This window comes from Mixophyes fleayi, chromosome 3 (genome assembly GCF_038048845.1).
Source record: "Mixophyes fleayi isolate aMixFle1 chromosome 3, aMixFle1.hap1, whole genome shotgun sequence".
Taxonomy (NCBI): Eukaryota; Metazoa; Chordata; class Amphibia; order Anura; family Limnodynastidae; genus Mixophyes; species Mixophyes fleayi.
Window position 1 is genome coordinate 53,529,761 of NC_134404.1, and position 12,597 is coordinate 53,542,357.

The window sequence follows — 12,597 nt, forward strand, 5'->3', positions numbered from 1 at the left end:
GGCAGGGCATTCTGAAACTTTTAGTTCCACAACTAGGAACCGCAGGCTACCTAGCTGAGCTTTCTACCGTGGGATACAGAAACTTTTCATATCATGCAGGAGATGCTGTTGCCACTGATGTTTACACTTAGGACCAAAACAGTAAACATAAACATCATAAAGGCTACTATGAAAATAAGAACTATATCCTTGTAATGTAAGAGTTCAAAGAACAATGTTCTGTTTAATAAACGTAACCTGTGTGAAGCACCACAGAAGCTATTGATCCATACCGCGTATTCAGGCACTCTAATAAGATCAAACCAGCTGTCTAGGAGGTAGGATATGTGTTTCTGCGTGTTCTTACAGAAAAATTCCCAAGGTGACCTTTTGATGTACAGAAAACTACCGAAAACAGTTGGCTGATCTCAACCAGGAGGCACAATTATTTTAATGAATTTTATAACACTTTTGGCATTTCATTTTGTTATGCTTTTAATATTAATAAATAAAAGTTAGGTTTTAATGTCTGAGACCAGTTTCTCATCTACCTGAACATAAGTTGATAGCTCTTTAAGACCTATTAGTTTCTCTTTTGTTCTCTGAAATCATTAATTGGTGTGTGTGTGTGTGTGTGTGTGTGTGTGTGTGTGTGTGTGTGTGTGTGTGTGTGTGTGTGTGTGTTAGGGAATTTAAATTTGAGCCCCAATAAGACTGATGCGAGTCACTTCTCTGTACAGCGTTGTGGAATTAGTGGCGCTATATAAATAAATGGTGATGATGATAGAATTAGTCTCTTCTACTGTTTCTTTTCACCTTTTAACCACACTGCACTCCTATTTGGTGGGGCCTCTTTTTAATTTACTGACCTTTATGGTCTTCATTATATAGAGCAGTGATGGTTAACTTCTTCATCTTCGAGGCCCTCGTCTGCGGCCCTCCAACCTTCCAGGAAGAAGGGAGAGCACACTGCACCCCTCCTCCTCCTCTGTTATTCCGCGTGACCTCCCTGCGCTGTGCAGAAGACATGGCGCAGAAGTCAGCCTCCCCCGTTCTGCCTTAGTCAGGCTGTACCAGAAACACTGTGATACGTCCTATCCGTGTACTGTAAGTACCTACACTTGTGCTTCTATGTGAATACAGCAATGTTTTATATTTTCCAGGAAAGGCAACGTAGTACTTTAAAGAGCACAGAGACAGCAAGAAAAGGCACACACGGGACCCTCACCTGTAAAGAGTCAGTGGTGTGGTTCGTCGGCTGACCACTCTTACCATACCCTTGTCCATGAGCACTCAGAAGCCTCCCGCTCAGGTCTACTGCCGCCCGCCAGTTTTTACTATTCTGTTGGAAGGAAAGAGAAGAAGGTAACTAACAAATGATGCCAATAAAATGCATCAGTAATGATGACAAGGTCAGTAAAGATGGGCAGAAAAAGCTGAGGATGTCATTTGTCAAACCTGTATGTATAATTAGGCAGTAAGCGAAGCCTAGCATGAGGCCCTGTTTATGGCTAGCAGGAGGCACCAACATTAGAAACCCCTCTTCATTTTCAGACACATAAACAGCTTAGAGTTTAGTAAGGTTAAAATTTATACAATTATATAAACATATCAGAAATTAAATCTCATAAAGGAATAGGGATAACTTGTGTATAGTTCATAAGAGGACTGCAAAAAACATAATGCTTAAGCAAAACTATATACGGCTCTGAAGACAGCAGCTTGATACAATCTTACCAAAAGTATGAACAATCTATTAACAGTTTCCATGTACTGAATACAGTTGCTCTGTATTAATGACATTGAGTTGGTGTAGGCTATACATCAGACTGCGGTACCTTTCCCAAGGTGAATCAGTCTGGTCTCAAATATATTTATTCATGGATCAATAAAAGGTACGCCTTATCAGTACTCACTCCCAAGGCTGGTCAGACCCTGGAAGCGGCAAGATGACCGTCTTGGCCACCCACTATTTAAGGTCAGTAGAGTGAGGTCTTCAAAGTGCAGCCAACGCTATCAATGCCTGGTGAATGTACTGCAGTTGGCTCACTAATGTAGACCCCAAGAACTAATTTAGACAATGTAAAACAAAATCTGAACGACAACTTGAGATGATGTGAACAGGAATGGTATAATAGCCACAAAGCCACAACTATAAAGTTCCCACACCAAGACGAGCCCACGTTACGGCATCCTTGCTATCTAGGGAGAGGATGTCCTGTTAGAGGTCCTTTCAGAATAGGATAGATTTAATAAGATTACATTATAATAGAAAACCTGAAGCACACAGGGACAATGATTCCCCCATAATAAAGCCCAATTAGATTTAGTTATACTTCTAAATGTTAATATTGCTTAATATATGCCATCTGGCCTTTTTAGATTTAATGGTTCTTTAGTCATCATTAAACACTTGCTTCTCTTGCCTCTGCTTTTGTTTAAAAGATTATGGAAAAAAAAAACAGAATAAAGAGTGATCCAGGATAACAGATTAAAATGCCATCGTTAGAGAATCCTATGGTCCAGGCAGATGTTTTTAATGTTGAGGCCATTATATACAACAACAGAAACTAGGATCTGTGTACTGGACACAATCTGTTGACTCTAAGGGCAAAGAAAATAAATAAATCTGTCTTGTCAATAGAATTCCCTGAATCCACCACTTTCCCCTTTAAGCGTCTGGGTCTGTAAATTATCTCTATATGTTTTACTGGACAATCTGACATTTAAACAGTGAATAATCATTGACAATAAAGAACAGCATAAGGTGAGCACATCAGGCAGAGTTTACAGTGGTAATATCCTGTGCAGCAAAACCTACAGATTAAATGGAAGGAATTAGGTCACCTGTATTGTCTGTGCCGATGTCCTATAACAAATACAACAAGTATAAAAAGAAACAGAAGTAGTATCATAGCCTAAGAAAAGAAAAATGCCATTTCTCCACCAAAAACGAAAGATGGGATAACAATAACTTTCATTTTATAGTGCACGGGGAACACAGCATTTTCCGTAGACACTGCTAATAGTACCTGTGAGCCTTTTCTCCCCAGAAACAAAGACTCAAAGGGGGCCATTAACTCTACGTGCGACACCATTAAAGTGATTAAAACGTCCTCCTCCACCAGCTATGACATTCTTCTCCATCATAAATTACGCCGCTACAGCGCGGTTGGCACAGCTTTGGAAAATGCATTTATTAACCCTTCCTCGGATTTTTACTCTTCCACAGTAATGAGAGCACAGAGCTTCTCCATTATACCATTAAAAGCTTTTTAACAGTCTGCTTCAGCCATCTATTCCCTGCTCGACTCCAACCCAGCAATTGACCCTTCCACGCTTGACAGCTACTTCTGTGAGTGATTAACACGTGATCCGAGGAAGCATTCTATATTTAAAAGCTTTAAAAGACATACCCATTTTTTTTTAAAAAACATGATTTCCAACATTAGTCCTTTTATCTGGGTACATGTGCACGAGTACACAGCTTAACAAAGGTTTACGGTGATCACAAAGCCCAGGACAGGAAACATAATTCACACAAGCCCATTAGGGTGTTTATAAAACTGCTGTGCAGTAATGACATTCAGTAACGCACTATACCTATCAGGATACGTGACATGAAAGGAGAAGGGTAATTGGAAAAGGGCAGAGCTTACTGACAGAAACATTTATGAAAGTAAAGTAGTTCTTGCACTACTGGAGCCAAAAGAGCACTTGCCCCGGCCTAGGACAAGTGCATATTGCTATATAAAAAGGACATTTATAGAAACAACGTATATGCATTTTTTTAACCGTGTATTTTAAGTCCCCCGTTTTTCATGTTAATTAGCAATACAAGTAGCTTGCATTACAATTTCATAGGCTCGTTAGGTAATCCATTCACAATTAGAGGGAGAATATAACTTTAGAGAACTGTGTGTAAAAGCATAGCCTGCCCAATACGAGAATGATTATTTTTCAGATTAGTTCTGTTAGTTCTCCTTCATATCTATTGTCTATGTATTCATCATCATCACCATTTATTTATATAGCGCCACTGATTCCGCAGCGCTGTACAGAGAACTCACTCACATCAGTCCCTGCTCCATTGGAGCTTACAGTCTAAATTTCCAGACAGACAGACAGACAGACAGACAGAGAGAGAGAGACTAGGGTCAATTTTTGATAGCAGCCAATTAACCTACTAGTATGTTTTTGGAGTGTGGGAGGAAACCAGAGCATCCGGAGGAAACCCACGCAAACACAGGGAGAACATACAAACTCTACACAGATAAGACCATGGTCGGGAATTGAACTCATGACGCTGTGAGGCAGAAGTGCTAACCACTCCGCCACCGTGCCTATTGTCCTATTTAATGAAAAAAAGTGCATGGAAAGAGCATACAGTTTCGTTTTTAAGTGCCATGTCCACTCCCTTGGTAATGCAATTATCCATGTCCAATGTCAGCTGCTGAAGATGAACCAACAGGAGCAGTGTAGAGCATGGGTAATGGTGACGCCTTGTCGGAATGGTGGTGGCAGCATCGAGGAACAGCTGGGTGGCAGAAAAACGGAACAACATGAAAAGGACAGAGAACACTAACTACAAATAAAGGAAGGGTCAGTAAGGACCTAGGGGATTATTTCTTAAAAAGATATCAACAAGGGAGTGGTTTCTTATTCTCTCTCTATTAAATGCTGACTTGAGGTGTTGGTATTGTTGGTTGTACCTCACCCCCCACCCGCATACCACAAGGTACAGTATATATTCACCCCATAAAAGTGCATGGACATTTATTACATGCATCATATGTCACTTTCTTTATAATACTACCCCACTACGATAACAGTTGTGACTTGTGTGTGTAACTGAGCTATAAAAGAAACCACCCCACTCAGAGTGTAGAGAGGCTCGGCAGTGGCCGACAATCCTGGTTTTTGCGGTCAGCTGGAAGTAGAATAGTTAGAATGTGACTCAGACAGAAATACTACTGCAGTAGTCCCGGCATCCTGGGTTCACCTATATCTGCCCCGCATTGTAGCAGGTCTCGTTGTGGCTGGATTTAGAGAGGATTCCTCCAGTGCCCACACAGAAAAGTAACCACCCCCACAATTGTGAGCGAGGTCAGCCTAGTGAGGAGTCAGAATGAATAAACTTCACCCGGATTTGTTGCCAGAAATGTCCCTGTAGAATGGGGGGGGGTAGTGTGCTGACACAGGGGGAGAGGGGGTCTATAAAAGAAGTGAGGGAGGAAAGGCTTTAAGACCGTGATGAGGGGTGGAATCTATTGCAGAACAGGAATGAGGGGGGATGTGGTGTGTTATGATAGCGGTGAGAAGGGGGAAATGTGACATTTCTGAGGGGAGAGAAAAAAAGTTTGTTAGAAGTAGGGGTACGGCTGCCCCCTCTGGTGGAGCAACATGCTTTGCGGCAGTGTACACCCCTTTGTCGCCATGGGAATGTTTTCATATTTTTAAATGTTGTGAAGTATAGCATTAGAGCAAAGAGGTTTTTCTTTTCCTATACTAATTTTAAATGTTATAGCAAGTTCCATTAGTACCATCTCCCAAAGAAGTTTCAAGACCAAGAAAGGTGGTGCATCCATCTACAGGGTCCCTCTTAATTACAGCCTCCACTATTAGGATAGACTATAATTTATTCTGCCTACCATGTCACCTATGGAAGTGGTGGCTTCTGGGTTGGTAGGCATCACCATAAGCCCAAATAGAGCTGGGTTATGGCCCCCCAAACAATCATAGTGTAACATTCTCCTGCACTAGGCATCTCCTTGGGGGTCCATAGGGCAACAATTGTGGGGTTCTTAAAAAGTTACCAGTTTAGTGATTGAAAATGCATTTCCAATATTCTCAATTTTAACATGTAAAAGCCAAAAATTAAGAGCATTGTCACACTTGAGGATTTGTCTGTACCTAGAATGGGTTGTGTCTCTAGAACTAGTGGCTACGTGCACAAAGGTGGCTTTATTAGGTTCCTTTGCACGAGAGGGGGAAAAAACTGGTACAGATGGTGGTTGCTGAGAGTTCAGGAGATTACTAAATATGAGTGGCACTGGAGACTAGCAAGAAGTTAAGAATAGCATGACGGTGATAGGATTTATCAGGAGAGACCGGATTGGCAGAATGAACAGAGAAGACTGTAGACTGCTAGAAACCAGGTCGGCGTATGAGGAATCAACGTTGCACTGGTAATGGGTTAGAGAAGCAGCACTCTGACTGGCTGGGAGGGAGCATGTGATAGAATCCAAGATGGCGGCATCCATGCACTGGTTTTGAAGGAATCTCTGGAGTGAAGACAGACTGAGCAGCATCCTGCAAAGAGATCTGAGACCAGCAGAGCCTGTAGACCACAGGGACGACAGTGAAGGGGCAAGTAACAGGACCTGAGAGTCCGGTGTGTGACAAGCATATTATGCTCCCTTTAACATTTCACAATGCAATAGTGTGAAGCCCACCAGCAATCCCTTGTTATATTTTATGGAATAACCAAATCCTTCTGCCGCCTGGAGTCACCAGTTATATTTTTCATAAAAAATTGTAGAGCAGCTTATTCCCCCCCCCCCCCCCCCCCAGATGGCCAGTGGATAAAATATGGATTGCTTCTCTTTCAGCTATCGACATTAGCCGTAATATAGGTATAGGATCTCTTATGTGGAAATCAGTTATCAATAAAGCTCAGAATACCAGAAAAGATGCATCTTTACTGCTGCTTGATAAGGTCATACATACAGACATGACCACTAAATAAAGCCTCTTATAGGCACTGTGAGGAGCCCAGCAATTTAATGCAGAGATTTCTACGGTTAGTAAAAGGAAACAAACTATTGTTAAATGTAAATTAGTGTATTCTGAAATGATTGTTCTCCAAATAATGGGAAAAAAATTATGAAAATATTTGGGATAATAGATCTAGTACCTTCATTTTGGGAAGACAAATGCATTACATTAAAGTTTCAAGGGTGTTTAAAAAATTCCAGGACAATTGTCTGATAGCTCTACGCAGTGCTGAATACGGCTTTTTTAGCATGGCATGAGTAGGGGACAGGACTTCAGGGCTGACAAGGGATTATGTAGGCCACTCACAACATGACATCACAAGCTATATCCGGCAACTAGAACAATATCATTGTGTGTGTGGCCCTAAAACAAGTGCAATGCAGAATATTGTGCGTGTGGTCATTTTTCAATGACGACAGAAATGATTCAGCCACTTGGCTTGTGCGGTGAATAGCTGGATGACAACCAATGGGTTTGCCCACATAAATCAACTACTCATTGCTTGGGCTAAACAGCCGTTACCAGTGTGTGTGCCCAAATTTAACATTTTAATCTTCATTTAGTTTTCCAGAAATATGTTTAAATGATGGCTGGACAAATACCTGGAGCTATGTAGACAATGCTCTTAAAAATATTATACTGGTGCCTATCATTTGCAAGCCGTTTCTACTGAGGTCAATGGAAGCATACATTTACTGGATTCTTAAAAGAACCGGTCTGACAATTTCAACATAGCTGTATTACCATCGTACTCCATCCAAGAAACCTCAGCGCTGTTATTGGGCGATTGCCAACGGAATCCTGACCTGTGACCAAACTCTACTTGGCTAGTGTTCACCAAAGGTAGTGTACCTGCAGCAAGCTATCCAATGACATAGCTACGAGAACTGGCTTCAGTCAGTGTCATTTTTGCAGTGCAAGAGTAGGTTTGTGTGCGAGGACGTGAGCTCAACGGATGACTTTGTGACATGGTTCCAATACGTGCGAGTTGGCACATCCCCACCTTGTGTATCTTAGTTTGAGTTGTGTGTCAGTGAACGTTTCACGAAAAAAATCAAACTAAATAGCATCTTTTGATAACAAAGAGCTAATCATCATCATCATCATCATCATTTATATAGCGCCACTAATTCCGCAGCGCTGTACAGAGAACTCATTCACATCAGTCCCTGCCCCATTGGAGCTTACAGTCTAAATTCCCTAATATAGACACACACACACACACACACACACACACACACACAAAGAGGGAGAGACTAGGGTCACTTTTGATAGCCGCCAATTAGGGAGAACATTTACACTCCACACAGATAAGGCCACGGTCGGGAATCAAACTCATGACCCCAGTGCTGTGAGGCAGAAGTGCTAACCACTAGGCCACTCTGCTGCCCTTATCATTAAAATGTTAAGAATAATTAGGCTAAAAAGAACAGCACAAGAAACACACAAGTAGTGATGATTACTGTATTTGATACATGTTCAGGAAAATAGCCATAACTGCATCCAGATTACGAATGAGTGCCTAAAACGCAGCAGGGGTATGTGTGCACTAGACAACAGAAGGAGAAAAGCAGGAACAGAACAAATAGATGGATGAGATTTATTCACAGCAGTGAGTCTCACACTAGCACAGTAAACATCAAATCCAGGTCACTGTAAACCCAGTTGCACTCACGACTCAAGCAGAAATTTTAATATTTCATTGTTCTTACTGTGAGGAGACGCAGCACACACTGTATGCTTCTATCTCTCTAGGCTGCAGAGGAGCAGTAAATTAGGTTCTATGGTATCACATTTAGGTTTCAAAGAAAATATACTTTTTCTTGCATTTAAACTAGGCGAAAAGAGCGGGAAACCGAAGAAACATAGGATTTTTAAAATAGCATCCAATCACTGCTCTCTGTAAGCTGATGGAATCATCCAAGTAACCGAGTTAAAGGTTCCTCTCCATTTGGGCCATACCTTTCTTGGTAGGGGTGGTGGAGATCCCTCATGGAAATAGGCCCCACTGTGCAGATCTTTCTATAGAGCAGTTCAACTGTGAAACAACGACATGAAGCGATGAGAGACAGCCTCAGTCAGCTGAAGTAATAGGATTTGAAAGCCCTAGCGTCCATAGTTAATGTACCGAGACCTTCATACGCCAGCAGACTGAAGGACGACGCTCTGCATAACGGGTCCTTCTATATAGAGGCCCAATTTCGCGTAGAGCAGAGGCTGAAGATGGGGATTACTAGTTATTTTTTAGCCTCTATTGATAATTTAGGGAAGTAATGTGGAAAGGAAAAAAAGTCCAGCAGTTGTGTGTGCTTGATCTAGGGTCTCGCTCTGAAATACAGGCTAGGGACTGCATGTTTACCCACATGCGTATAGGAAAGCAATTGTTTCAAATGATCGATTGTCCCAGTATTTGTCCAAGTAAATTTTTTTTTTTTTATACCTGCAGAAAATAGACAACATTCTCAGCTATTGCTGGGTATTCTTCACTTGCTGCCCTAAACAATAATGGTTTCTTCTGAATCGGTCAGACCAAGACAGGCAAGCGGTTAGAGGGGAGTACATTTACCAATTATAATCTAAGATGCCGAGCAGGCAGCATAAATGTACTGAAGCTATGAATCAAAAGAATGACTAAAAATATAGTACTAAGTGAATGAAAAAAAAAGAAGAAAAGTGCCCAAGAGATTCTGTTGAATGCTTTGTCCACGTCAAGGCTCAGCAAGATATTTCCAAAAGAATTTAAAGATGACCATCACTGCAACAACTGGTGAACCCCAGTGGTGGAGTGTTTGTTTGTGATAAATCACAACTGGTGAGAAGGAAGAGTTAAGCTGGATACACACTGGTGTTTTTTCAGCCAATTATCGTGCCACTCACCCGATAAACGACTGTTCGGCCAGATATGGCTTCAGTGTGTATGCTTACATGCTGAACGACAGTCGTTCCACGTATCCGATCGTCGTTTCATTTTAGTTGGTCGGCATGTTAAATAATATTGTTCCAATCACCTACCGATCAGCTGTCACAGCTACCGGTCACTCTGTTCGGATGCATGCAGTTTCTCCAGCTGCCCCTCTCTCTTCTTGTACTTCACTGCTGCAGCTAACCCGGTGGGACTAGAAAGTTGCTTGACAGCGTGACAAACTGCAGAAAGCCAGGACTTCAGTGCAGATCCTTCACCCCTGCGAGCACATGACTTCAAAGTGCATGACAGGAGGAGATTTATTAGTGAGACACACAGGGGACAGCGCAGAGTGCTGGTGCTGCCGGCATGTTGCTTCAGCCAGGGATCCTGTCACATGTATGAGAGACACACAGATCTGAAGGTAAATCGTTCTAGTGTGTACACAGGAATCGGAATGCTGATCAGGGCTTTTTTTTTTTTTCTGTCGTGGAGAAAGTTGGTAAAACTATCGCATCATCATCATCATCATTTATTTATATAGCGCCACTGACTCCGCAGCGCTGTACAGAGAACTCATTCACATCTGTCCCTGCCCCATTGGAGCTTACAGTCTAAATTCCCTAATATAGACACACACTCACACACATAGAGAGGGAGACAGACAGACAGGTAGAGACTAGGGTCAATTTTGATAGCAACCAATTAACCTACTAGTATGTTTTTGGAGTGTGGGAGGAAACCGGAGCACCCGGAGGAAACCCACGCAATCACAGGGAGAACATACAAACTCCGCACAGATAAGGCCGTGGTCGGGAATTGAACTCATGACCCTAGCGCTGTGAGGCAGAAGTGCTACCACTTCGCCACTGTGCTGCCCATCGCATCGTTGGAAGTTTCATGTAGTGTGTACCTAGCTTTAGGCTGGGTACACGATGCAAGAATTTAAGCCAATTATGGGGCCAATCACCTGATAAACAACCGTCTGGCCCGATATTGCATTAGTGTGCACACTGTAACAATGAGCAATTATCGTTCCACAGTACATCATATAATTTCATTTGATATGTTAAATCAAACCATTTTTAAATAAATTTTTGTTGGAGGATGGAAGGATATCGTTCCAATTCTGCAGTGTGTCTGCACTCTCCATCAGGATCTCCCTAGAATTTAAAGAGTTAGAGAATTTAAAGAATCATTTAAAGAATGGTCTTTTCAGCCTATGGTTATAACAGATGAAGAGCACAGATCTAAAGGTTAATCTAGCGTTGAAATTGGAATGCTGATTGGGACTTTTGTTACCAGTTGTTGGTAAACTCGTTATAGAGAACACATCAGGAGAAAATTTCTGTAGTGTGAGCCCAGCCTAAGTTGGCAATGCAGATTTATTTCCAAAATAAGGCCCCTCCTACAAAAACTCATTTCCAGGTTTAGGGATCAATGTAGTATATGGGTCTCAGAACTTAGATTTCCTAATATTCAATTCCAGTAGCAGTTGCTGCATCTGTGGATTCAGCAGCTCACAACATCCAGAGACCTGGAGTCTGGCTCTTGTTATTAATCATGACTTTAACTGCATTTGTTATTTTAATTAAAGTGTTGGTAAGTGTGGTTTCTCAATCATATCTGTCAAAAGGGTGGAGTCTGGACTGCATAGCTTCTAGCTAGGTCATACCCGTAAACCTGGGTATTATATGGTCAAGTTCCCTCTCCTTGGGCTGGTCAAACATTTCTTGGTTACGCAACAACTTACCAGTCTTATTCTTGCAACAGGATGACTTCATTTGCTACCCTGACAGTTGCCAGTTTGTATGGTATTTCGCTAGCTGCCAGCAACCTGTTTTCAGTACCAGCTCCCACTGATGCTGCTTGACCACCAGCCACTCACTGACTGGTCAACTGAGCACCAACATAGTACCCACAATTGTGGGAGGGCATCACTGCCACGCACAGGCTCTTTCACTGGCACACTTCTGGGTAGCGCAAAGCGCTGAAGCACCTCTTTGCTGGCTATTCTGGTCAATTCCTTCAGACCACTTACTTTGAATCAGTACAGCTGGGTAGCAAAGACAGAAGGATCAATGTACAATGATGTGTATTGCTCAAGTAGCTCTTACACATCACTCAAAGGTAGAGAGTGATATACTCACGGGCTTCCAAATATTATAGAATAAATAATACTATGATTCAAAATAGGAGGTGGTGTCATGCAGTAGTTTTAATCTATCTCTCTCTATATATCATATCTAGATAGAGATAGAGATAGATCTATATATATCATATCTAGATAGAGATAGAGATAGAGATAGATCTATATATATCATATCTAGATAGAGATAGAGATAGAGAGATAGAGATAGATCTATATATATATCATATCTAGATAGAGATAGAGAGATAGAGATAGATCTATATATATATCATATCTAGATAGAGATAGAGATAGAGAGATAGAGATAGATCTATATATATATCATATCTAGATAGAGATAGAGATAGAGAGATAGAGATAGATCTATATATATATCATATCTAGATAGAGATAGAGATAGAGAGATAGAGATAGATCTATATATATATCATATCTAGATAGAGATAGAGATAGAGATAGAGAGATAGAGATAGATCTATATATATCATATCTAGATAGAGATAGAGATAGAGAGATAGAGATAGATCTATATATATCATATCTAGATAGAGATAGAGATAGAGATAGATCTATATATATCATATCTAGATAGAGATAGAGATAGAGATAGATCTATATATATATCATATCTAGATAGAGATAGAGATAGAGATAGATCTATATATATCATATCTAGATAGAGATAGAGATAGATCTATATATATCATATCTAGATAGAGATAGAGATAGATCTATATATATCATATCTAGATAGAGATAGAGATAGAGATAGATCTATATATATATC

The 12,597-nt window shown here is 41.1% G+C and overlaps 1 protein-coding gene across 2 annotated transcripts in view; it reads right to left on the reverse strand.

The window, feature by feature from the left end:
* The window catches only part of TRAPPC12 (trafficking protein particle complex subunit 12), a 75,602-nt gene that overhangs the window by 42,897 nt on the left and 20,108 nt on the right, over positions 1-12,597 (reverse strand). For both annotated transcript variants that reach the window (XM_075201499.1, XM_075201498.1), the window contains exon 4: positions 1,208-1,321. In XM_075201499.1, coding sequence (XP_075057600.1) covers positions 1,208-1,321 — 114 coding nt within the window. The remainder of the gene's footprint in view (positions 1-1,207; positions 1,322-12,597) is intronic.